Below are 27,619 nucleotides of genomic sequence, written 5' to 3'. Positions count from 1 at the left end.
CTTGCAGTTACATTTTGTCTATGATCTTATCTCTCCAGCTTCTAGACCAAGGCTTTTCAGAGAATAGTTTCCAAGCATCCCCTAATTCAGGACATCTGAGGGTGCTAGTTGGATGACAAAACCCAAGACTCCCTGAATCAGTCTCACTGTGTGGGGCCCAGGTGTCTGCATCCAGGAAGGACTCCATGAGTGGCCACAGCTAGGGCACTCTCAGGGCATAAGGCTGCAGTCTCTCCAAGATCCGAGGCATCTCATAAATCCTACCGTTGGACATGGTACTTCTGCGTACAGCCGTGCCACACCATTGGTCAGGCAGATGAGAAAATGAAGTGTTTTTACCTTTTTCTCTTGACCCATCTGTGATCAAGTAACAAATCAAGGTGCTCCCGAAAACAAACCAAGAAAGCTTATGGGGGAACTTAGTTAAATACAGAAGAAATGTACCCCCTCATCCCAGATTTGTATTCAGTCTGCTGGTCTATGCTCAGAAAGGGCATTTCCACAAGAGCCTGGAATGCATCTGGTTTCTCTCATTATGGATTTAAGATGGACAAGACTGGAATCAAACTTTCCCTCAGAGGTAAGGTAAGAACCCACAGATTTATCAGGTGGCCTTGAAAGCATCTAATAACTTTCTAGATTGATCATTTAGGCCCAAAGGAACACTAACACATTCCCCTTGTATTACTGTGCTTGTGACATTTCTGTATCCCTCCTGCCAGATTTTTTAAAAAGATAGATAGATAGATTGATTGATTGATTGATTGATTGATTGATTTAGAAGACAGAAACAGAGGAAGCATGAGAGAGAGCACTAGCAGGGTCAGGGAGTAGAAGGGGCAGAGGGAGAGAAAGAAGCAGACTCCGCACTGAGTGGGAAGTCCAATGCAGGTCTTGATCCCAGGGCCCTAAGATCATGACCTGAGCCTAAGGGAGATGCTTAAGAGGCTGAGCCACCCAGGTGCCCTGTGTCCCCCGCCCGCCCACCCCCCCAGATTTGAAGCAACACGCAGGCGGAACATTGGCTCATGTGCCCTGGGGATCCTCCTGACATCTCAGCATTGCTGAGGGGACTCAATAAAAGTGTGAAGAATGAATGAAAGATGACTATGTCACAGAGGTCCAAATGCTATAAAGAGGAGTTCATCTGGAATCTGCACCTGCATAGGAATTCCCCAAACACCTGCAGAGGCCAGCCTATCAAAGAGGGCAGCCACTTCATTCCCTCCCCTGACCTTTCATTCATCTGCCTGGAGAGGGCTGTGATCTGCCCCAACTGACAGACAGATGCTCCCAGCATGTAAGACTGCCGCCCGCCCCCTCCCCTCCAAAGAGGCCTGCCCTTTAATGTCAGTCTGGTAAATCTCCATGTAAAAGTTTGTTTTGTTGGAACATTTTCACAAATGAAAATAAGACAGAGATATTAACAGCATCCAGTTATACTGGTTTAAGGGGGGGGGGCTGTCTCACTGAAGTCATCTGCCAAAGGAAAGGGCGACAAAACACTGCCCCACTTTTCTCCTGTCATCTGAATCACAACTCCATTTTCTGAATTTCCAGACCACCTCCTCCTTATCAAGATTCTCAAACCCATTCTGCAGAGCAGAATTATTATCCTGTTTGGTACCTGCGCACGGAATGAATTGCTATTCCGTAGCCGTGGTGCATGTGCAGGAGTCATTTTATTTTTTAAGATTTTATTTTTAAGTAATCTCTGCCCCCCAACGTGGGGCTGGAACTCACGACCTTGAGATCAAGGGTCACTCCCTCCACCACCAATGGAGCCAGCCAGGAGTATGTAGCAGTGCAGTCTTTAAGATATAGGTGCAAGGGAGAGTACTTTTCTGATAGGTACCACCTTTATTTTTATTTATTTATTTTTAAAATATTTTATTTATTTATTCATGGGAGACACACAGAGAGAGGCAGAAACACAGGCAAAGGGAGAAGTAGGCTCCCTTTGGGGAGCCTGAGGTGGTACTCAATCTCAGGACCCCGGGATCATGACCTCAGTCAGAGGCAGACACCCAACCACTGAGCCACCCAGGTGCCCCTAGGTACCACCTTTGTTTTTTTTTTTTTTTAAATTTTAAATTTTTATTTATTTATGATACAGAGAGAGAGAGAGAGAGAGAGAGAGAGAGAGAGAGAGAGGCAGAGACACAGGCCGAGGGAGAAGCAGGCTCCATGCACCGGGAGCCCAATGTGGGATTCGATCCTGGGTCTCCAGGATCGTGCCCTGGGCCAAAGGCAGGCGCCAAACCGCTGCGCCACCCAGGGATCCCCTAGGTACCACCTTTAAAGTATGATGTGAAAAAAATGTAAATTAAGCAATTTCTCATGGAAATGAAGACTTCTGGCTTTCCTGGAAAAATCAAGGTAGACCCACGTGGCTACCCGGCAGCAATCACCCAGGGCTGACTCCTTCCAGAGAGGACTCTAAACCAGTGACTCTTCCTACCAGGCTCCCTGGCTTTGCTCCCCTGTGGGCATTACGGAGAAGGAGAATGCTCCTCTCCCAAAGGTACTCATGTTGGTGCATTGTTAGTAAAGAGTAAAAACACACGCTTGCATAGAGGTAAAAACTGGAGTGTTAGTTACGATAAGATCCAACTATTAAGTGGAGTTGAAGAAGCCTAGAAATCGAAGAGCCACCCAGGGAAGGCCACCAGTGTGAGCAAGTGCTGGGCAGCAGGAGCGGGCGAGAGGGGAGGAGGTCACCAGTTTGGCTGGAGGTGAGGGTTCCTGCAGGGATAAAGGAAGAAGGCAGCAGACCAGAGAAAGGGCAAAGGGCCCACAGAGGGCCTCGCATCTAGAACCAAGGGCGGTGGGCTGTGTTCTAGGGGCAGGTTAGAGTTCTGGCAGGTTTTATTGCCAGCGGTTTGGCAAATGACAGCGGGCTTTCAGAGTGATCAAGTGGGTGGCTGAATTGGAGACAGAAAAGTGAGACCAGAATCAAGGACAATGGGGAACCTCTTAGGAAGGCACAATGGGGGCAACTGGCACACTTGAGTGGTGGCAGCAGGAGTGAGGGGATAGGTTGTGGATGTGGCATGTGTGTTTGGGCGGTGGTGGCGGTGGGTGGTGGGGAAGGAGTCGCAAGTGATGAATTTGGTCTGAGACATAGGAAGTGTCAGGAAATCACCGGCTGTCCTGAGACAGATGTGCAGGCTAGGGGCGCGCATGCATGGGGTACCAAGCGGTGAGGACAACGGGCCCAAGAGATGGGGCTGGTTTCTCAGAAAGAAGAGCAGAAGTCTGATGACATTTGCACCACCAAACCAGAGGTGCTCCTGCTCTGCTGCGAGAAGTAGTGGAGATTTAATTCTTCCCTAGGTAGCCTTAGAAACCAAACCAAACTGTTGTCCTGGATACTCCCAACCACTCCAAGTTTTTCCTGAGCCCTTGGTGTGATGGATGGGGCTCAGTAAAATCAGATGAACGGGGTTCATTGCAGCTGTTCTCACTATTCCTAGGTGCAGAACAGCCACAACGAAGCCAACGTCTATTTAAACCAGCAAATTGAGCATTTTTTTTTTTTTTAGGAAAAACAAAACAACAAAACTCACACATTTTAAGCCCTATCCCTGACTCTCCAAGCATCTCGTATAAAGAATCCAAAAGTGAAAGATGCCAAAATAATCCTAGACCTTAAAGAGGACTTGATTTATCATTTTACAACTGGTTCCCATGCACCCCACCCCCTTTCCATTTTTTTTTTTTTTTAGGACTTGACTATAAATCCTGCCATCAGAGAGGGGAGGCAGGCATGGTGGTGATGGATGGTGGACCAGGGGTGGGGAAGGTGAAGCGCAGCTCCCGACTGGGAACAGACAGGCGTGCAAGCTGGCTTGCAGCTTTCTCACAGAATGTTCTAGTTCCGACTCAGCTAGCCAGCAGCCCTCCCTCCCCGAGGTCCTCCCCATCTGCCAGTCCGGGGCTCTCTTCTGCTCCTAGCTCCTGGCTATACCCACTTCTGCACGGGGGTTTTGATGCTTCCACTCCTGTCTCATCTTGGTTTCAGTTCTTTTTGGAAAGAATATCAGGTTAATCAATCCTACCTAATTACAAAAATAAAGTTCACCTGTGTTCCCTTAATTTTTCAAAAATTTTCCTTTCCAGGGGATCCCTGGGTGGCTTAGTGGTTTGGAGCCTGCCTTTGGCCCAGGGAGTGATCCTGGAGTCCTGGGATCGAGTCCCACGTCGGGCTCCCGGCATGGAGCCTGCTTCTCCCTCCTCCTGTGTCTCTGCCTCTCTCTTTCTCTCCGTGTCTATCATAAATAAAAATAAATAAATAAATCTTTAAAAATTTTTTTTTCTTTCGTTTCCTTTTTTTTTTTTTTTTTTTAAGAGCAGATAAACAGGGACGCCTGGGTTGAGTGTCTGCCTTCGGCCCAGGGCGTGATCCTAGAGACCCGGGATCCAGTCCCACATCGGGCTCGCTGCATGGAGCCTGCTTCTCCCTCTGCCTGTATCTCTGCCTCTCTCTGTGTGTGTCTGTCATGAATGAATAAATAAAATCTTTATAAAAAAAAAAAGAGCAGATAAGCATACACAAGTAACAAACAATGAGGCCCAAGTACAAGAACTGATTTAACGATACAATGAAGTTAGTTACAAAACATAAAAGGAACAGTTTAAGGCAAAATTAATCTACCTTGTTCACCTCCCAAGATTTATAGGTATAGGGCTCTTCCATGTGTTTCTCTACAAGTTCCACCTTCAAGCAAAGGGGGCGTTTCCCATTTCATTTGGGGAAGGGGGAGTGGGGCTGCCCAGGACCAGGAGGTTCCAGGTAAATGCCGAAGTCCAGCCTTCTGTCTTTGATGCCCAAATGATTTATTTCTTTTTGTGTTCTGTTCCCATGGCTTGATTCTCCCCTGCCCAGCACCCAGAGACCCCATGCCACTGCCCCCACCTACTAAGACCCAGTGTCACACCTCTTTCACCCCACCTCCCACCAGGGCATAAAATTATTTCTCATCACACTCCAATATCCCTAATATGGATGATTTCTTGGTGATATATATAATATATATAAATATATATACGTACATATATATACATATTCATATATAAAATACACACATATACACATAGATGTATATGTATATTTTACTTATGTATATATTTATACATATATGTGCATGTGTATATATGTATTCATGTATATATACTGTATATGTTTATATGTATGTATATATTTTTTAAAGATTTTATTTATTTATTTGACAGAGAGAGTACAAGCATGGGGAGGAGCATAGGGAGAGGGAGAAGCAGACTCCCCGCTGAGCAGGGAGCCTGAATGGGACTTGATCCCAGGACCCCAGGATCATGACCTGAGCTGAAGGCAGACGCTTCACTGATTGAGCCACCCAGGCGCCCCGATATAAATTTTTTTAAACCAAAATATGTTACTCTTAAAGGAAAACTCTTTGGCCTCTCTACTCCCTCCCCATCGCTGACCAGATTCAGCCTTTGCATCTGTATTAGTAATTTGTTGACTTACTTAAATCACTGGTCATAACTTGGCAGTCAGACAGCCAGGTCCAGTTGGCAATTATGTTTTTCACTTCGGCGGAATTTTAAAGATTGGCAAATTTGATGTAAAATCGAATTTCTCTTCTGCTCAAAAAAGAAAGGAAATGAAAGGGAAAGGCAGTAGCTGATCTGGCAGCCTGAGGCCCATTGTTCCAGGTGGCAGGAAGTCCTGCGACCTGAAGAGCAGCCAATTTGCCTGGAGGGGCATGTGACATCCCTGCCACCTCCAAATGCTGTCGTATACCTGGACTGCAGCTCTCATTTTCTTTACCCGACTGGTATTTGAATTCGTGAGCCTGACCTAACATGACTCTAAATGACGGCACAGATAAATACAAAATGGTACAGATGAATACAGAATTTTAAATGAATACAGAATTTTAGAGAATTGAGAAGAAGAAATATTTCAAGGTATGGGTCCTTCCTAGCCTTTGGCTACAGAGCTGGCTGTCTGCAAGGCCCTAATCCAAACATCTATATTTTTCATTTCTCTTCGATTCAGGAAATCTAGAAACATGTCACTGTTTGGTTGCTTCACTATTAGGACCAAAAAAAGGAATCATAGTACAGGAAGTGGATCCTTTGGGGAACACAGGCAGCACTAATCAGTGGGGGGGGGGGTCGCTCTTCTTTGTCCTCACTTGTCCTCCTCCCTCTCCTCCTGGCTCATCTCTTACATTTCCTATTTCCTTCCTTACCCTGTCCTCCCCAGCCCTCCCCGTATTTCACTCTCAACAGCCATGTGTTACCACAGCAACACAGATCTCTCCGTGGTCTGCTGGGCCATCCCACTTAACCGCAACCCGCAAGGCTCTGGCGTGTCATGGAAAGTTAAGAACTTCTGAGAGGTACCACGGGAAGAGAAAAGTTCAGCTAGGCAATAGCCACAAACCACGAACGCTGGCCACATCTGGTCACTGTTCTTTACAAAACTTGAAAGCTTTATCAAACACTCAATGGGGGGCCTTCCAGCCTGTGCAAATCTCAGGGCAGATTTCACACGCACCCAAATCAAGTATTTTAGGGAAAAGCAAACAAATTCAGAAACCGGGAGGCCAGGAACCAAACAGTGTCTGACTGGTGGTAGTGATAACAGATGAAAGCCACACTGAATCAGATCAAGTGTTATATCCTTGCCACTTTTATGACAGTGACCAGGAGGGACATACTCAGAAAGAAATGCCTCTCCTCATTAGCTAGATGTTAAAAGCTAGATGTGCCCCTTACTTATCCTAGTTTACTAGAATAACCTATTATCATCCTATGTGAAGCTGTTTTGAACTTTTAAACAAGGAACCCCTAGCCTTCTCAAATTGCTTGTGCTGCTTGAAGCCACATGACCCCAGAGCAATCATTCTTTATAAGAATTAGCCCATATTTTTAATGGCTTTTTAAAATTATAAAATACAGAGAATGTAAAATTTACCACTTTAACATGCAAGTCCATTGCCATTAATTACATCCACAATGTTGTATGACCACTGCTACCATCTTAATCCAGAGCTTCTTCATCATTTCCAAAGGAAGTGTCATACCCACTAAGGGGTCTCTCCCCAATCCTCCCCAACGCTTAACTCCTGGAAACCACTGATCTGCCCTCTATCTCTCTGGAGATATTTGCCTATTCTAGACATTTCATGTAGATGGAATCATACAAGATATGGGCTTTTGATTCTGGCTTCACTTAATAGAATATTTCAAAGTTCATCCATATTGTAGCATGTATCACTACTTATTCCTTTTCTGGTTGAGTAATAGTCTGCTGTAGCATGGAAGTTTTTGCAAAATGATTGATGGTGGCTGGAGAGTATGTGGCTGCAAGCTACCAAACTTAAGGAATTTATCTATTTGACAGGTGGTATTTCTTTTTGATGGTTCTGGACATTTGAGTATTAGAGCAAATCTAAGTGTACCCTACCCATTCCATTTACAATCTAATAAATGTTCTATGCCTACTCAAATCCCACCTTTCCAGACTGACAGTCCTTAAAACTAGTTTGCAGATTCAGAAAATCTTCACCCACATGACTTCAGTTGTCTTAAATAAATCCAATTCAAAGCCAATCATCTTGCCAGTTGCTAGGAATTAGACTGACAGATCCAGTCGAAAGACGCCAAGAAGTTCAAGGTCTAGCAAGAAGAGAAACATCCAAGCAACTTCATCACAGTGTAATAACTTTTGGGATGGAAATCTAAACTGTGAGGAGTTAAGTCCACAAAATATTCCAACCAAGGGAGCACAGAAGCTTACTAGAGGGGCAGGCAATGTTTCAGTTTCACATCTTCTGTTCTTGATGACCAAGGTCTTCAGAGAAATGCCTGCAATGAGATAGGTGTTGCTTTCCTGAGCAACTAGAGCCTTATGATCCTCTGTGTGCAGCATCCACCAGGTTTGCCTAATGCACCACCTCGCTCACACTGAAGTGCATTCATCTTTAAAGATCTTCCTACTATAGTGTTAACCAGATTTGAAAGGGTGTACAAGTGATATACCTAGGAACTTCACCAGCTATTCATTCCCTCCATAGACAACATATGAAAATGTGAACGAAGACAGCAATCCATGGGAAACTTCACTGTGTATACTTTCCTTCCCTCCCCAATGTCTTAATTTTGAAGGATTTAGAACTTACAGAAAAGTAGGAAAAAAATACTATAAAGAGCACCTATATACTCCTCATTGAGAGTAACACTGGTGAATAATTATCATCTTTCATCATCTAATAAGTAAATAATAATTAGTGGGATGCCTGGGCGGCTCTGTGGTTGAGCGTCTGCCTTTGGCTCAGGGCATGATCCTGGGGTCCTGGGATCAAGTTCCATATGGGGCTCTTTGTGAGAAGTCTGCTTCTCTCTCTGCCTATGTCTTTGCCTCTATCTCTCATGAATAAATAAATAAATCTTTTAAAAAATTAGTGTATCTATTTTCTCTGTATTTGTATTATGTCTATGTGTGTGTTTGTGTGTTTTGCTGAGACTTTGGAAGGCAAGTAGCTAAATACATGACACTTCATTCCCAAAAGCTTTAGCATGCATGTTTTAAGAACAAGGACATTCTCCAAGAAAGCACAAGATCACTGTTATAACCAAAAAAATTAACATTGACACAATAACTTTATCTCATGCACAGTCCATAATCAAATGCCCCTCAAGATCCCAATAATGTTCTTTCAGCTATGTCTTTTTGATCCAGAACCCAATTAAAATCACCCACCTTCTATCTCTTTTAATCTACAACAGTTATTCCATCTTTCTCTTTCTTCCACTATAATGAGACTTACAAAGGGCCCAGGACATTGTCTCATAGGTTGTCCAGCAATCCACACTATTCTCATTATTTCTCTTGATCAAATCTGAGTTAACACTTTGACACAAATACGATGGAGTGTTTACTTCCCGCTGCGTCACACTTGGAGCCACGTAATACTAGGTTGTTTCCAATGCTGGTGATGCTATGCTCCCTTTTTGAAGTATCTTTCCTCCTTTATAATTAATAAACAAACTGTGGGGTCATAATTTAAGATTGTGAATATCCCACTTCTCATAACCTTCTACCTAATAGTTCAGGATCCACTGACGATTCTGAAACAATTAAACTGGCAGTTGCAAATGGTGATTTTATAATTTTATGATTTTTCTACATTTCTTAGCTGGCAAGAAAACCCTCTGCCCAGCATCATCTCTGCCTTTTTTGATTACTGATGTGGACTCATGAACGCATTTTTTAAACCCAGTGTTTATTGCCATCATTATTATTTTTATTGCTTCAATTGCCCCAAACTTAACCATTGGATGTCCCTTTAAGGCAGATCCTATAGTCTTGATTTGCTTTCATTGTTGTTTGTGCATTTCCTTGATTTCTGACACAAGATATTCTAGGCTTGCCTTATATTTCTCTGCCCTCAACATAGAATTAGACATTTCTGCAAGGAGCCTTGGTTCCTTTTCATGGTAAATAGCATCCAGAAACCAACATCTGGGTGCTAATTGTGTTCACTGCTACTGGAATATCATTGTTTCTAGGCTCTTTTACTGGTTAAAAGCAGGAAATGTAATACATTTTAATTTTGAGTCCACAATGATACTTAGAATTCAAACCTAACACCACAGAGTTCATTCTTACTTTTCCCATTTGCTATTTGTATCTCCCTGGTTATTAAGTGCATTGATATGTTTACTCACTCTCCCCTACTAAGACAAAGAGTAGATTCAAAATTACTATTACCACTTCCAATAATAAACCTACTTAGTAGAGTCTGAGATTTCTGCAGTTCATCATTTTGGGAATATATTCAACTAAGGGTATACAAGGAACTCTATTCAAAGGTTATTTGAATTTTTTTACTTAATAAATTTTATATTTTTAATTAACAGATTTGTTTGCTACTTAAAAGCATATCCCTCAAGACATAATGGAACATACAAACCTAAAGACCTCAACACTTTTTTTTAAAGATTTTATTTATTCATGAGAGACACAGAGAGAGAGAGAGAGAGAGAGAGAGAGAGAGGTAGAGACACAGGCAGAGGGAGAAGCAGGCTTCATGCAGGGAGCCCGATGTGGGACTTGATCCCAGGACTCCAGAATCATGCCCTGGGCTGAAGGCAGGCACTCAACCGCTGAGCTACTCAGGGATCCCCTAAAGACCTCAACATTAAAGAAAAATGATTGTATCAAAATGACTTATGCCACAAACTAAAAAAAAAAAAAAAAAAAAAAAAAAAAAAAAATTCTTAAAAAGGTTTACTTACTTTAAAAAAAGGCAATATCTGTCTCCTCTTTCTATTTCATCACTAGTCCCCACAATTTTTTTTTAGTTTCCACAATTTAAAATCATATGCTTAGACTATAATCTCTAAAGTCCATCAATTTTAGATATTATATAGTCATTTTCTCTTTCATTGTAGGAGGATTTAGCTGTCTTAAACTACCTTTTCTCTTTCCCATTTACTGTGTACTTAAATCATACATTTAGATTATTTTAACAACTAATGTCTAAATTATCATGGCTACATACACATCCACTCATAAATAATGCATTATAACTATGCCTCCCCCTTTTCTTTGTATTATCTTTTGTTTTCCTAGAGTTAATAATTGCCTTTCTTTTTTAATTGCTTAGATTCCCTGCTACCAAATCTCACACTCTTCAGCAGCTTCTCGGAGCATTTTTTTTTTTCATCTAGGAAAACACAGCATTCTATTTTCCCCCCTGACCTCTAAATCTATTCTGGAATGGTGATTCCCTTGGTCTGCTGCACAGCTGATATGCTGGTCTTCCCACTGCTATCATCCAGGGAATTCTCTTTTACTTCTCTCTCTCATTTCTTGTGTCAGAGATCTCCTTTCTAGAGTTAGAGTTACTTTCTCATTTAGGGAAAGGTTATCTGCCAGGAGCTTCCTGCAATACTTCTCTGTCATTCAGTATTTTTCATGAGATACTGGATGCTATTCTGATTTCAGATCTTTTGAACATTCTCTCCCCCTTCTCTCCTGTGCCTCCTTCCATTTACTCTGGGAAACTTCTAGGAATTTCTCTTTATTCGTATGATCCAAAATTTCATTATGCTGTGCCTTGACATGAGTCTTTTTTTTCATTTATTAAGCTGGGTACCTAGTGGATTCTTTCAAATGGTCACTCCTGTCCTTCAGTTCTAGAGAATTTTTTTGCATTCTTTCCTTTGAAAATTTCCTTGCCCCTATATTCTCATTGTAAATGTTACAATTCCTATTGTTTGGATCTTGGATTGATCCTCTAATTTTTATATCCTCCTTTGTCTTTGGTTCTAATTTCTGGAAGGTTTCTTCAACTTTACCTTCCAATCTCTAAAACTGCAGGAGGTGGCCAATAGTCCTTTCTGTTTGTCATTTTTTTTTTTTCAGATAATTTCTCACAGTTCTTTCTTTCACAAAGAGATAGAAAGGAAACTGAAGGATATAAGCCAATCTAATCATAAGACATTAAATCCACTGGTGTTCATTTCTAGAATTTTTTTTAATATGGTAGGTCCACTTGCCAAGTAGTGGAAATGGTATCATTTCTTCCAGTAGCTCAATGAGACCACAACACTGCTTTTTCTGTTAATGACAGTGTAGGGATGCCTGGGTGGCTCAGCAGTTGAGCATCCGCCTGCAGCTCAGGGTGTGATCCCGGGGTCTGGGATTGAGTCCCACATTGGGCTCCTTGCGGGGAGCCTGCTTCTCCCTCTGCCTATGTCTCTGCATCTCTCTCTCTCTCTCTGTGTCTCTCATGAATAAATACAAAATATTTTTAAAAATGACAGTGTGTATACTGTCTGAGATTCTGAGATTCACATTCCTAGGGATGGATGGCTGTAAGCAAACAGTCCTCTAGAATAGATATAAATCTTTTTCCAGTTCAATGGGTCTAAGAGGAACTTCCCAATTCTGAGAAACATGAAAAGCTGGGAAAACATCTTAGATGATTTCTTTGAGATAAATATACAGAACATCTCAACGGTCCCACGTAAAGAGCCTGTGGGCTAGGAATTACCTGCTTGCTGTCTCTTAGCTCTATACTTGCCCTCCTTCACTCTGTTCTGTCATGCTGGGGCTTGGCGTTTGCAAACCACTTTTCCTGGGTTCCCTTGCCAGCTAGCTTCCTGTTACATTCTGCCAATTTTGGTACTAGAAAGAGTTCGGTTAGCAATAAAGATGGAAGCTGTCCTTCCTCTCTTTCCCCATCTGTTTCTAGCAGTGTCTCTGCAGGCTTCTAAATTCCTTCAGTGATCCAGCCGCAGCCACAGCAGCCTCTCTTGTACTGCTGGCATCAGCAAGGCAGCTCTCCTCTGGTCTGCTGTCATCTGACTATGGTCCTACTGGTCCAGCACTGGCCAGGCAGCAGGCCCCGGAGGACAGCAGTGAGTATGCTCCTGTGCTCTAGAACATGCTTCCGTGCCCTCCTTCTCCCATGGCTATGAGTGGTAGCTTCCTCACCTAGGCACTAATGTCTGGATTACTTACCCTCCTTTTTGTATTCTCAGTGTTTCCGACAGTGTTCCAACAAGTTCTCTGCATTATGTCTCCTCTGGATGAAACGCCTAGTATGGTTACTCTTTTTCCTGATTGGTCCCTGACTGACAGAGCCTGCCTGAGGGGTTAAAAAGGTTTTTTAAGCAGCTACATGTCCTCATTACCAGAAAGAGTTATGGGCACGATGCCTTATCTATGGCAATGATCACAAAAGAACAATGACTTGATTACTTAAAGTCAGACATCTCTAGAAGATGGCAGGAAACCCTCATAGGAACTCCTAAGTTAAAGGGGATATCCACCACTTTCCAAGTGAAGTAGCCATATGCATGACAGACAGTTGGCATAGCAGAATGGTTGGCATACTGCTAAGATGCTAAGATGACCAAAGAACAAAACCCAAAACACCTTCCATTGAGGAGATGAAACTGAGTTGGAAGACGGTGGCCTCAATCTCCAGTTCTGCAAAAAAAAAACATTTTCCAGCTTCAACACACTTTAAAATGAGTCATGGAAATGGCAAGAAAATTTATATGAAAGATATTTATACCAAGTTAGGTTGTAGAGTCAACCATAAAGATATGATACAATAACATTTTTAAAAGTGTACTTCCTGACTATTCCTATCTTCTGTTCTATTTGGCAACACACTTCCAGATGGCTCCATGCTGTGACACAGCAAGGAGAGTGTGGCTGGCTGGGACACACAGAACAGAGTGGAGGAGGACAGGGCTTTGTGTGGAAGCTGGCTGAGAGGGCAGAGGGAGGCTGAGGAAGGGGGTCTTTAGAAGGTTTTTTTTTTTTTTTAAAGATTATTTATTTATTCATGAGAGACACAGAAAGAGAGGCAGAGACACAAGCAGAGGGAGAAGCAGGCTCCATGTGAGAAGCCTGATGCAGGACTCGATCCCAGTGACCTGAGCCAAAGGCAGACACTCAACTGCAGAGCCACCCAGGCATCTGGGTGTATCCTTTACTGAGATACATCTGGAAGGTGTATCCTTTACTGAGATGATGAGTAGAGAAGGGCAGCGGGGAGAGGAAGATGGAAAGTCTGAAAGTTTTCCTGAAAGAAAACAGGAAAGAAGAAAAAGGTCTAAAAAGAGAAGAGAGAAGGGAGGAGAGGTTGCACAGGGAGAAAGAAGCCAGAGCCCAGAGCCAGAGATGCAACTTCAAGAGTGATAGGTACAGGCTCTACTGGTTGTCACAGAGCTCATTAAAGTCATCCCCTTGGGGGATGCTCACGCTCCAGGGCTGTGGGCTCAGAGAATGACACTTGACCCTTGGACAACGAGGAGTTAGAGATGCTGGCCCCCAGGCTGCTGAAAATCTGTATAACTTTTGACTCCCTCCCCAAAATGTAACTACTAACAGTCTGCTGCTGACTAGAAGCCTTACTGATAACACCACCCATTAATGCATATTCTGTACGTTATATGTATTCTATGCTGTACTCTTACAGGAAAGTAAGCTAGAGGGAAGAAAATGTTATTTAAAAGAATCACAAGGAAGAAAAAATACATTTACAGTACTATACTGCATTTGTTGAAAAAGATCTGTGTATGAGTGGACCTGCATGCATAGTTCAAACCCATGTTGTTCAAGGGTCCAGTGTGTATATGGCATCCTCCCCTCCGGAGCTCAGGACCTTGAGCCCAACTTGTAACATCTGCACAGAGGAGAAGAGATATTACTGCCTGTGGGAATTACTACCCTCAAAATAAACTCATCAGCCCAGGGAGAAAAAGTTGAATAGAGAGCCTCACATGTGTAGGCAGAAATTCTGCAAAGGGCTCCTTCTTACCTTCCATTGCCTACAAACCAGATGGTATCTCGAGCATTTATTTGGCAATGCCAGAGACCCCCGATCTGGATTCTTTGAAATGAATGGTGCAGATAAACAAGTCTGTATATTACTCAGACAGAAAAACTCAGTAAAACCACCAGGTTCATTCTGAGGGTTATAACTGGTATAATCAGCAGTAATTTGATCTTTTTCCCCAAAAGACCCATGTAATATATGCCTTTAAATACCCAAATCTTCTAATTTGCCACAGGCAAGTTGTTATGTTCAGTTTAGTGAGGGTTAGAAGAACAGCCATAGGACAAAGAGAAGCTCCTTCCAGATGGCTCTCCATTTCCCGCCTGTCACACATAAAATTGTATCACGATTATAGTCTCCACTTTGCAAAGTGCTTAGAAATATTTATTTAGTACTGATAGGCTAAAAGGGCTCTTGTTCTGAGAAATTTGCCTAGGGTCTAGAATTTTCACCACCTGGCAATAAAGGTGCTTTCTGGGGATAGGGGGTGGAAGTGGGGGCGGTGAGGGGAGAATATTTAAAGTCCAGCACATCTAGCTATTAAATTGATTGGAGCCAGCACAAAAATATAAGACGCAGTTAAGAAATACATACGGAAGAAGGAAAACCACAGAAGCCCTTCTAGATCACATTAAAAAACAGGAAGAAATGGGACACCTGGGTGGCTCAGTGGTTGAGCACCTGCCTTCAGCTCAGGGCGTGATCCCGGGGTCCTGGGATCGAGTCCCACATCGGGCTCCCTGCAGGGAGCCTGCTTCTCCCTCTGCCTGTGTCTCTGCCTCTCTGTGTGTGTCTCTCATGAATAAATTAAATCTTAAACAAAACAAAACAGGAAGAAAGAAAGAGAAGCTGAGTTGAAAAGACAGGCAGAAGAGATGTAAATCTGCATCAGGGAGAGGATGACCATTGCTTGGAAGGACTGGAAGTTTCACTTTGCTAAGGCATGGTAAGCATAAAACAGATCCCTGATGTCACAGTTAGTGCCTGCTGCCTGAGCAAAGTGAAAAAGCACGTCCCCATACCCTTAGAGGCTTCATTACCTGTTAACAAAATGGAAGTGAGAGGAGCAAGGTGAGACAAATGGCATCCCTCATTTATCAAGGATAAATATGCTCAAGAGTCATGTTACTGAAATGATATGAAAAGTATAAAGCCAAGGGCTGATGACAGGAAGAAGGAAGTCTCTGTAAATCAAACATTCCAGGCACAAAACTTTCCTTTCAGGTTTCAGAAATAAATTGCCAATATTTTGGATCTAGGAATATTTCAGTGATCAGTTAACTGTGTTTTACTAATGCTAATAAGAATGACAAAAATAAGATATGGCAACAATAATGCTTAATTCTCCTACCGTTATTTGTGAGATGTCCTCTAGTTTTTGAGGGTGTTTTTGTTACTTTTTTTATTTTGCTTAGGCAAATCTGTTTCGATATAATTAAGATTCTGTTATCACATCATGTAAAAAAACGGTTGTACGGAACAGTATTGTACATTATTTTTAAATGACGCCAAGGAATCTTAGAAATTATATAACTTTGCCATAATTTCATGAAATGAAATTTACCTTGTTTTTTAAATAAAAAACATTTTTATTGTGGCCACATGAGTGTGCCATGAGATTTACCATGCGAACCATCTTTAAGTGTGTGGTTCTGTGGGCACTTAAGTCTGTTCACAGTGTTGCATGACCACCATATCTATTCATTCTTAAAAGAGACCATTCTCCAATTTCTTTTCATTCCTCTGTGTATTTACAGGAAGGAAGCTATACCAGACCAATGCCAACACAACAATGAAAACGCTCAGATCCACATCTACAAGAAATTTTTAAAATATGGAAGACTTTTTCAGAAATCCGAAAGTCATTTTGAAAGGAGCTATTACTTCAAGGGCCAAAGTCTCTAACAGGCATGAGTGAGTATATGGAAGGATATGTGAGGGCCATTCAGGAGACACAAGGCCGATATAGGTACGTGCCTGATGTGCAGATATGAGCAGAGACCCGAGGTGCCTGCCACGGGAGATGGCCTGTGTCACGGGCCGCTGAGACTCAAGTCCAATACAAAGATCATTCTGCTGCTAATCCGGAGAAATTGATCTCACTGTTCATACTCACGGGCAGAGAAAACTCATCAGTGATTGAAAATGAGCCCCAAATCAATTTTTCTTAGGAATTTAACACTGGCTCAATGACTGGAAATTGTCACGATCACTTGGCTGTGAGATAGAAAGAAAAGGTGAGCCAAAAAATAAATACCAAGTCACTGGTGAGGTTGTGGTGGAGCCGATGGAGGGATCTCTCAAGCTCTCAATGAAACATCTAGGGTCGAGTTCCTTAAATGTTAATATCTGGCTGATAATGCTGCATGTCCAAGGGGCTTGGTAAGGGAGAATTATCTATTTTTTGAATACTTACAAATTCCCAATCTCTTCTACTTCACTCCAACATAATGTACTTCCGGGTGGGCATGTTTCATTAGGATCAGGAGAAAGTCAGAGGGGCAGATGCTCTGGACCATCAGCATTGCCACGAAGCAAGCTGAAGGGTGAAGAGCAGGTACAAGTGGGGTTCACTCATGACCGGAATAACAAACGTGCCCGAGAGAGATGCTGTGTACAGAGTTAGATGTTACTATGGCCAGGTGTGAGTTGTTACCATTTCTAAGATGACAGCAATGGTCAACTTTATTTATCAGTGGTTGCTATGTCTCCTAAGCAATGTTGGGTATCACAGTTAATGTCCAAGTAAAACCACCCCATTCTCTGAGCACCCACCAAAAACTGGCTGGGGGCTAGGAGGCCCCCTAAACAGAGGGGACACAAGAAATCAGGTGGATAATCTGATGCCTGTTTCTGTTTTGATTACAAATGAAGAAGATAATCTACTTGTGAACAACTGTGACTTTAACAACCCTAAAACCAGCTAGGTGCTCATCTGATCCAGTTTATACTTACATTTTATAAGAGGGGAGAGCCATGAAAATCTGTACTAAAAGTTTAAATCTCAGAGATTTTTTTTAAAGATTTTTATTTACTTATTCATGAGAGACACAGAGGGAGAGAGAGAGACAGACAGACACAGGCAGAGGGAGAAGCAGGCTCCATGCAGAGAGCCTGATGTGGGACTCGATCCCGGGTCTCCAGGATCACGCCCTGAGCCAAAGGTAAACGCTCAACCGCTGAGCCACTCAGGCGTCCCTCAGAGATGTTTTTCAAAAAGTTAAAAAAAAAAAAAAATGCCTGCCAACTCATTTCTAAAAATGTAACTAGAAATAGCCTGATGTGAGAGCAAAGTGCTAGGAATCTCTTTCTGGCAGCTACTTTTGAACACAGAACCCAGGAGTTACACCTATAACCCCATTCCTTTATTTTCCTATTTGGGTACAGACTAAAATCCACCAAACTGTCTATCTTCCATTAAAAATTTCTGCCTTTCTTGTTTTTTTTCTGATGAGAAAAATCATAGACATTGGTTAATTATTATTATTTTTTTTTGGTTAATAATGTTTACAACCAACTTAGCATCATGTGATGATGCAGATAGAATTAAGGTATGTTCGGGTATGTTCAGAATTAATTAATCCCTGTTCAGGTATGACTTAATTCTGCAAGTATCTAACTTGGTGCTGGCCAACCTGCGGGAAATGAGACAGACACAGTTTGAGTCTAGACCCCTGGCTCATCTCTGATTTATTACTCTGTGTGCATGTGTTGGGTGTGGCAGGATTGCGGGCAGCAGGGTCCCTGATGCTCTTCAAAGGGGTATGGAAAGAGGACGACAGAGTTGGGTGAGCCGCAAAGAGCATCTAGTCTGAGCCACTGGTTTTACATGGACAGAGACATCCAGTGACGTCCCGTTCTCGGGCTTTCCCAGCTTAGGTAATTTCCGTCAGGATCATAACTCAATTCTTCATTTCATTTTAATTTACAAATATAAAAGAAAACCCATTTATGAATGGGAAGCACTTGGGTGTAACGGTAAAGACGTGAAGGGTTAGGTTGGGCTGGCAACATGCTGAGCAGGTGTCGGGCACTCTCCCCCGCCCACAGGCAGTAGGCAAATAACAGAGGTAAAGTATACTTTGAGTATGCAAAACACAACTTGTCCCAGGCCTCCTGACCATCCTTTGAAGCTGGCCAGGGCTTTCAGGTCCCACAGGGCCAGCTGAAAGCACATGAAGTCACTAGTGAACAGACAGTATTGGAAAGCACGCACAAACACGTACACAGGGTAGCACCGACCAAGGCCCACACAGTGTAATTACGACCTCCCAGCCCAACAGAAGCTACTCTTGGAAATCACACCTTATCTTTCCAAACCATACCAAGCAAAAACAATAATCAAAAAATGATTCTACTTTGTGATCATCTCTGACCCCTTGATGATAGCCTCGCGGCAGATTACAGAAGCGTGGAGGCTTCTGAGGCAGTGGTGGCGATAGCTCTGAAGCTGTCAGCCCCTATCAATCACCTTCCATTAAATAAAGGTTTTCCAATTTTGTGCTTCTCTCAAAAGCTTCGTTTTGCCTGGATTAAGCTGAAGCACTGACATCTGAACTTACTGCTCCTATTGCTCCCTCCCAAATAAATGCTGTTAGCAGAAAAATGGGCTTTTCTACAGTAGAGACTCAAAATCAAAGCAGACAACAGTGATGTAGTCACAATATACAAGACATCTGACCACAAACCCTTCACACGTGCATTATACACATTTCATGAACAAACACAGGGCCTGGGAAGAAGGGAGGAGGTAAGGGTGCCTGGGGAGGGAAAGGTCTGTGAGCTGTACACGCTAGCCCCTGAAACACATCGGGGCAAACCCAATATGGTCATCAGAGCACCAAAGATTTCTTCTGGGTTTCAGAAGCAGATCTCCTAAGAGTTGTAAACTGTATGCTTTTACTACTCGGTATCTATGATCTAATGCAGCAGGTAGGTCTAAGAGAGGGAAACAATTTTAAATCAGTTGGGAAAAGCATGTTAAAAAAATAAGCACCTTATGCAGAAAGACTCATCTTATTTTTCTGTGTAGTGCTGAGAGCTGGAGGGGGGACATTTGCTGCATTCATACACCAAACCAGAAGATGTGGGCCACGGTTTATATAAATATGATCAAGATTCCACTCACACACATCTTCCTATACTGATAAACAGACTCGATCGTCATTATTTTTAATGGCTACATAAACGTGACAAGAGCCAGAAACAGAGCGACGAGAATATCAAGTGACAAAGAAGGAAGAGGGAGATTTCAGAGTCATTCTCAAAGAGGCCCAGGGGGCTGACTCGATGGATGTGAACGAGAGGTCCCCAAGTGTACGTTGTGACATGTTTTATTTGGCCCATGTGGACATTTTTTTAAAATGTTAATTTACGGTCAACATGAACATACTAGGCGATTTCACTGGAAGACCCAGAATTCAGGCTTCTCCCAAGAAAACGAGCGTGGGGTTGCTTTGGAGCTGGGGACATCTGGTGTACGAAGAAGATGCATGATTGCGAGGATGCCAGGGGACAGGCCAGAGAAACGGACTGGCAGCAGGCAAAGACACAGACCTTGAACTTTAGGGGAAGTCTGGGTTTAGGATGGGAACTGCCGGTCGACCGTGGTACCGTCCAGAAGAGCAGATGAATAAGCTTCAGGGTAAAGTGCCAGGAAGACTGAGTAGAAGCAGGAAGAAGGAAGGCAATACCAGCCCAAAGGGGCCTGGGTTTGTGGCCTGGGCTCCCCTTGGGCTGGCCCAGCTTTGCCTCCATGCACTTTCCTTGAAGTTCTCCGGCCAGCCCCCCACTTCTTGTTTGAGAAATCGAGTGTTGTTCGGGCCTTAGTACCTCCCGCAAGCCTGCATTTCCTACTGCCCGGAATGCTAACCTGCCTCTGCTGTATTCCCACTTAACTTTCCAGAATGAGTGGCCCCAATCAAGTTGCTTCGATGGGGTTGTGTGCACATCCAGTAGACTTTATTGCGCTGCCCTTGCCGCCTTCCTGAGTGCTCCCTGAGGCCAGCCACCAGGTCTTCTCTGACTCCTCTTCAGTGCCCAGTGGACAGTGGCATACAGCAAACACCAGAACAAAGGAAGGGAACGGGTGAGCAGCTGGAGCGGCAGGATGATCTTGGGATAACACTGTGTCATGGGAATCGAGGAAGAAGAGGGTTTTCCGGTGAACAGACCTCAAATACCAGAAGTTATTCAAGGAGAGTGAGGATTTTAGCAACACTCTGTGGCTAACAAGTCTGAGTGGAGGCTAGTTTCTGCTACATCACTGGAAAGTAATTTGGCAATATTATCAACCTAACACTGCTCCCATCCTGGGCCTAAATAAATCTACTTAGGAAATAAGTCATGATGTTGTAATGGCTGCCTTTTGTTTTGCTTTTTTTTTTTTTCCTGGCTGTCCAGATCCAGCCCCAGGTTCCATTTTGAGGGAGCTCCTTAATGAAGTTCAATGTGACCAGATGCCTCCTCTGCCCACCGCTGGCAGCCAGGCCTGGCTGGTTCTGCACCCCTTCTCTGACCAACAGAGGTGGGGACACTTAGCTACTCTGGCTGCAGCATCCTGGCCTTGCTGTCTCTGCCCAGGGATGAGTGCTCTGTCTCCATCCCTCCAGCCTCCTGGCCCTTCTCTGTTCAAACAACCTCCCCATCAGGGCCCTGTCGAAATAAGAGCCAGACCCCATGTCTGATTCTGGCCCTGGAAGGATCCTACCTTATACCCTACTTGACAGGAAAAAAAAACCTTATTTTTTTAAAAGGTTTATCATTCATTCATTCATTTATGAGAGACAGAGAGAGAAAGAGAGAGAAAGGCAGAGACACAGGCAGAGGGAGAAGCAGGCTCCATGTGGGGAGCCCGATGTGGGACTCGATCCTGGGACTCCAAGATCACACCCTGAGCCAAAGGCAAATGCCCAACCGCTGAGCCACCCAGGCGTCCCAGAAAAAAATCTTATATACAGAAAAAAGCTTGATGTATGTAATACAGCATTATTTATACAGCCAAATGAGGAAACAGTTGAAGAGCCCCCAAACAAGCCCCCCTAAGTAAATGATGCTACATCTATTTGATTGAACAGTACTCTTGATGCCAAAAGAAAAAAAGGGCTTATAATAAAATGTTAAAAAGATAGAAGGATTAAAAATAGAGTACTGTCATCACTGTGTAAAAATACTATGAGTAGAAAAAAAAATGACTAGAGGTACCAAAATATTAAGATCAGAAGTAGATTTTCCTTGAAGTTTCAATTAATAAGTTAGAAAAGTATTCCAGGCACCAACAGTCTCTGGCCAGCAGGCTCCAAGCCTGGCTGGCTCACAGTGCTCTCAGGGAATGTGTTAGCTCTGAATGTTCTAGCAAACCCTCCTCTCCAGTTCTGACACAGGTCAGCCCACCTTCCCTTCTGTCCTGCTCTCCTTTTCTCCCCTCCCTCTCTCCCTCACATGGGGTCTCAGATTACACATCCTGCTTACTCTGAGTTTCCATGTTACCACACCAGACCCAGGGGAAGCCCGTCCGGCTCCCTCCTCAGGCCTCTGCTCCCATGGTGCATCCTCCTGGAACCCTGGAGCCCCCAGGCTGAGATCCTTCTCTACCTGTACCACCTGCAGTCACTGGGGATCTACATTGGGTCCTTCTCCACTCTACAGTCCCCCGGGAAAGGTGCTGCACCCTACTCACCCTTCGGCTCCAGGATCGAGCCCAGTGTCTGGCCCACAGCTGATGCCCTGTGCTGATAGAGAAGAAAAGAATGAATGGATGGATGGGGGATGAAGCTTGAGCACAAGATGGCTTTGAAGGCAGACATGCATCAGTGGAGGGCCGGGCATTTCTCCATAGACGTGGAATGAAAGACAGCAGTGGGGCACAGAGACAGACGCACAGGTCTGTAAAGAATAAGGGAACAGATGAATTTCACTGGATTATCTCCTTGAAGGAGGAGAAGAGAAAGAAGCAGACGATAGGGCAAGAATATTATTCTCAATAAGCAGTAAGAGAAACAAAAGAACCCACACAGTTATTCTTCTGCTCTGTAGTTAGATATCTAATTATCTGTGTTGTATGTTGGCAAATTGAACTCCAATAAAAAAATAAAATAAAATAAATTATCTGTGTTGGTGGTGGTTTTATTTATTTATATTTTAAGATTTTATTTATTTATTTGAGAGAGAGAGCATGAGGAGGGAGAGGGAGACGCGGACTCCGCAATGAGCAGGGAGCCCGATATGGGGCTTTATCTCATAACCCTCAGATCATGACCTGAACCAAAGGCAGATGCTTAACACACCGAGCTACCCAGGTGCCCCTGTTGTAGGGTTTTGAAAACAATTCCTTGAGAGATTTAATGGTCTCCAAGTTTAGTTAAATAAGCCAGACAACTTAGAATTCAGCTTCCTAATTGTGTTAGGTTCAAAAGAGCTAATATAAGAAAAACATATGTTCGCGCTTATCTGAGGGAAGGCAGCGCCCTCCACGACGCGCTAGAGGTGCCCCTTACCAATTTCAGGCCTGATAATGGCTTCAGCCACAAAATTATAAACTTTAGTTTATTTGAAAGAAAGGGACTCCATTTCCAATTTAATGATGATGTGAACCTCCAAGCTCCAGAATATCCCTGTGCAACTTTCTCAGATCATCACTATACTCCTTAACAGCCCTGCTGTGCTGACTTCCGATGGTCCGAGCCTCTGAGTCTTATTTATCAAGGCGACCCTTGGCAACCAATTTACTTTTATTATTTTTTTAAAGATCTTATTTTTTTATTCATGAGAGACAGAGAGAGAGGCAGAGACCAGGCAGACGGAGAAGCAGGTTCCCTGTGGGGAGCCCGATACGGGACTCGATCTCAGGACCTCAGGGTCACGCCCTGAGCCGAAGGCAGGTGGTCAACCACTGAGCCACCCAGGGGCCCCTCAGCAACTAATTTAAACCCACACTTTCACACAGGTGGCATGTGCTGAGGACACACTAGAATCACTCACTGTGCCACCAGCTTGCTCTCACTGAATCTGCAGAGTCACCATGTGGTCCCTCATTTTCATAAACCAAGAGGCATGACCTCAGATGGGGCAGGTGGCTTTCCCAGGCACCCAGGTCCTAAGAAGCAGAGTCCACCTTGTGACCCTGCTGGGGCACATCGGTGCTGTGTGGTACTACTTGTAAGTGTCCCTAAGACAGCCACATGCTAAAATGCTGAAGGCCCATCGAAGGTCCCAGGTTTGGACACTGTTAGCGCAATGTCAGTTGGGTGGATTTCTCACATCTCTTGAGTGTGGCTACAATCACAATCGATGTGCTTAGACAACATTACATAATAGTCAATATGCTGAGAAGCAAGCAGCACTGTCCCTCACCCCGAGTCATTCAGAACTCTCAGTCTGGCCTTCACAATTGGCTTCGTCCGTCCGACTCAGACGAAGCTCTATTTTGAATTCTAATGAGGACGAGGCACACTGAATATTTAACGGCAATGACAAAGGTCTTGCTTTTATGGAGACACCCTGACACAAGCAACAGGATCTGCAAGTACATATTTCCGTGACCCACGGAAAATACCAGTCTAATTCATGTTTGGGAGCTGGAAAAAGAAAATCTTGGTTTCCAGATGCTATTTGGGGGGCCAGGGGTGGGCAGGGAAAACGAAGGAGGAATTGCTGGACAAAGACTCAGTAAAATTTTTACAGCCGGGGCTCCTGAGTGAAAGGTTTACAAAGCGGTGCTTGAATCCTTTGTTAACAACAGCACAAACAAATTCATCACTGGGCCCTGCTGTGTGGCCCCCCATGCAATTCGGTCTGTGAGAATAACTGGAACTTTCTTCCCTATGAAAGCGTCTATGACTTATGTATGTATCAGATCAGCAAGGAAGACATGCCCAGGGGAGGGAGACAAAAGACCATTTCACGGTTCACAACCTACTCCTGCACTTAAAATGATAATGTAGTGCCTGCTACCCTCAGCTCACGCGAGTCCCTGCAGTTAAACAAACAGAGTGCCACGTGAGCAGTAATCGAGGGACATTTGAGGGGGTTGCTTAACGCCTACCCCACCAACAGTTAAAATATACCTTGCTTGTGGCTTCGCGTGTGTGTGTTTACATGGGAACGATCGTGTCTTGCATTTGGGAAGGGCAGGGGAATCAACCCTTTGCGATGTCTTGAGGTCCCGGACCAAGCCCTCCAAACCCTTTCTTATTAAGATCGTAATGTAACTTGCACAGCGTTTGGACATCCTCTTGTAGTGCTAGCTACTAGCACTTTTGGAAAGGGAATATGGCTTATATTTTCTCAGAGCTTGTCCCCTGGCTGATTCTCTCTGTTGCTGCTGCTGCTGCTGCTGCTACCAAATATGCCCACTGAGTTTCAAATTTCAGGTTTTTTTTTTTTTTTTTTTAATTTGTAGGAGCTTGGTTTTGGTCCCTTCTCAAGTTTTCTGCTACTTTTTAAGGTTTCCTATTTTCTGAGGATCTTTCAAGACTGTCATTTCTTTCTTTAAAATATACCAAGCATAGTTGATTTTAACTATCTGTGTCTGATAATTCTACAACTGTGAGTCTGTGCAGATTGATAACTGTGGCCTGTTGCTGGTTCCAGCTCATGTTGCTAGGTTATCTTTGACTGTGTGCTGGTCACTGCTCTGAACCATTCGTTTTGGGTTGATTCTTCGAGACCAGGGATAAAGATGCCCTCTTCCTGACAGGTGGGTCATTATTTCTGCCAGGAGCCTAGAGCTTTAGCACCTGTATCTGCCCCAGACCAGATGCAGAGTATGTGATTTCCTGGCTCATCCTGGGTATGGATGCCCAAAACGCAAATCCACATGAGGGCCCTTCTGTGCCCATGACTTGTCAGGAACTATGGTTTTGTCTATTTCCTTCTCTAATTTTCTCAGTGCCAAGGCTGCCTTCTCCATACTTCCCAAGGGTACCTTACTCCTGGTTCACTCTTACCCTAAGGGTGCTCTCTGGCCACCCACTTCAATGGGGGAAAGGTCTCCTGTTACACTTTTCAGCTGGGGTGGGCCAGGGCAGTAACTTCTACTCCACCTGTCTGCCTCTCTCTGGATAAAAAGTCCCTGACTCCTGCCTGCATATGGGCTTTATCAAGAAAATAATCAAACCATCAAAAAGTATCTATGAGTTTAAGGACTTGGGGCGGGGCCACCTGGGTGGCTAAGTCCGTTAAGTGTCTAACTCTTGATTTTGGCTCAGGGCATGACCCTGGGGACATGAGATCGAGCCCTGTGTTGGGTCCTACATCAGGTTCTACGTTCAATGTGGAGCACTTCACTTGGGATTCTCTCTGTCCTTCTCCTGCCTCTCCTCCTGCTTACGCTCTCTCGATCTCTCTAAAATAAATATATATATATATATATATATTTTTTTTTTTTTTTTAAAGAGAGAGTTTAAGGATTGGAAGCAAAACAAAAGGACAGGTTAATAAACTTGTTCCTTAAAAAAAAATAAACACCGAATTTACCATTTGATTCAGCAAGATGACTTCCGAGCATATACACAAAAAAGCAGTGTCTTGAATCAGTGCTTGTACACCTACGTTCATGCAGGCATTACTCACCATAATGGCCAAAAGGTCTGCTGACAGATAAATGGATAGACAAAATGTAGTATGGATATGCAAAGGAATATTATTTAGCCTGAAAAAGAAAGGAATTCATGACACACACTACAGCATGGAAGAGTACTGAAGACGTTTTTTTGAATGAAATTAGCCAGACATGAAAGGACATATACCATGTGAGTTTATTCCTATGAGGTACCTGGTGTCATCAGAAAGTAGTGGTGGCTCACAGGGGCCAGCTGGAGAAGAAGGGAGAGTCAGTGTTTCATGAGGTAAGAGCTGGAGAAGATGGAAAGGTTCTGAGGAGGACAGTGCTGACGGCTGTGTGGCGTGAATGTACTCAATGCCACTGAACTGCACACTTAAAATCGTTACAATGGGGCAGCCCGGGTGGCTCAGCGGTTTGGCACCTGCCTTCGGCCCAGGGTGTGATCCTCGAAACCCAGGAACGAGTCCCACATTGGGCTCCCTGCGTGGAGCCTGCTTCTCCTCTACCTGTGTCTGTGCCTTTCTCTCTGTGTCTCTCTCATGAATAAAGAAAATCTTTAAAAAGTAAAAATAAAAAAATATAATCGTTACAATGGCAAATTTTATGTATGTTTTATATTTATGTATCTTTTTACCGTAATAAATTTTTTTTAAAGTTAGGTTATTAGGGGTGCCTGGGCAGCTCTCTTAAGCATGTGACTCTAGCTCAGGTCATGATCTCAGATTGAGCCCCATATCAGGCTCCCTGCTCAGCGGGGAGTATGTTTCTCTCTCTCCCTCTGCTTGTGCTTTCTCTCAAATAAATAAAAATAAAATTTTACCAAAAAAAAAAAAAAATTAGGTCAATTTTGGCAAGGGCTGCTGGACTCACTCAGTAAATTCCACAGGGCATAGTAACTCACTCAGTAAATTCCACAGGGCATAGTACCTTCACAGGCTTCGTACTGATCAGCGGGAGACTTAGAAGTTAATTGTGGGGTGTCATGAAGCCAGTCTGACCTCTCTAGAGCTTGGGACTCTTGATGAACCTTTACCAATATGCAGAAACTAGCACTGCTTGCCAACAAACATATACGTAATTATAGATTTCCCTATAAGAATATACACACAAATTTTCCTTTAAAGGTAGCAGGCATCAGAAATGCTATAAGGTTAGTTACTGGGGTGTTGATCTATCATACTAATGGCACTGCTAAGTAAATATTAGGGCAAAAAAATTGATGAGATAAGAGGAAATAATTTTCTTTGAAGTATTTCCACTAAAAGACTAAAGAAATGTCTATTTAACACTGCTGCACAACTGGACTTCTCTCTTACGAGCCCCTATATATATGGTTAACCCTTGTACAACACAGGTGTGAATTGTGCGGGTCCACTTAACATGTGGACAGTTGTCAATAAACACAGTGTGGTACAATAAATGTACTTTCTCTTCCTTATGATTTTAACATTTTCTCTTCTCTAGCTTCCTTTTTTGTAAGAGTAAAATATAGAATACATATAACATACAAACTATGTGTTAATTGACTGTTAATGTTACAGGTAAAGTTTCCAGTCAACAGTAGTCTTAATAGCTAAGTTTTGAAGGATTCAAAAGCTATATGCAGATTTTCACCTGCCGAGGGGGGGTTCAGCACCCTTGACCTCTCAATTGTGCAAGGGCCAATTGTAATTCTGTTACAGATTATCTATAACTAAAT

At 43.4% G+C, this 27,619-nt stretch overlaps 1 protein-coding gene across 3 annotated transcripts in view; it reads right to left on the bottom strand.

Moving 5' to 3' along the window:
• STX8 (syntaxin 8) overlaps nt 1-27,619 on the bottom strand; it is a 252,314-nt gene that overhangs the window by 69,183 nt on the left and 155,512 nt on the right. Inside the window, exons 8-9 of one of the 3 annotated variants that reach the window (XM_055305918.1) lie at nt 22,036-22,087; nt 19,639-20,483 (exon numbers count right to left, since the gene is read on the bottom strand). The exons of 1 other annotated variant lie outside the window; for it this stretch is intronic. In XM_055305918.1, the coding sequence (XP_055161893.1) occupies nt 20,390-20,483; nt 22,036-22,087 (146 nt within the window). In that variant the 3' untranslated portion in view covers nt 19,639-20,389. Of the gene's footprint in view, nt 1-19,638; nt 20,484-22,035; nt 22,088-27,619 lie in introns of those variants that run through there. One more of the 3 variants, XM_055305919.1, reaches the window with a different exon arrangement.

The sequence above is a fragment of the Nyctereutes procyonoides genome, unplaced genomic scaffold, assembly GCF_905146905.1.
Source record: "Nyctereutes procyonoides isolate TBG_1078 unplaced genomic scaffold, NYPRO_anot_genome, whole genome shotgun sequence".
In the NCBI taxonomy this organism is placed as follows: Eukaryota; Metazoa; Chordata; class Mammalia; order Carnivora; family Canidae; genus Nyctereutes; species Nyctereutes procyonoides.
Note: the sequence above shows the minus strand (reverse complement) of the source record. Positions and strands in the feature narration are given on the sequence as shown.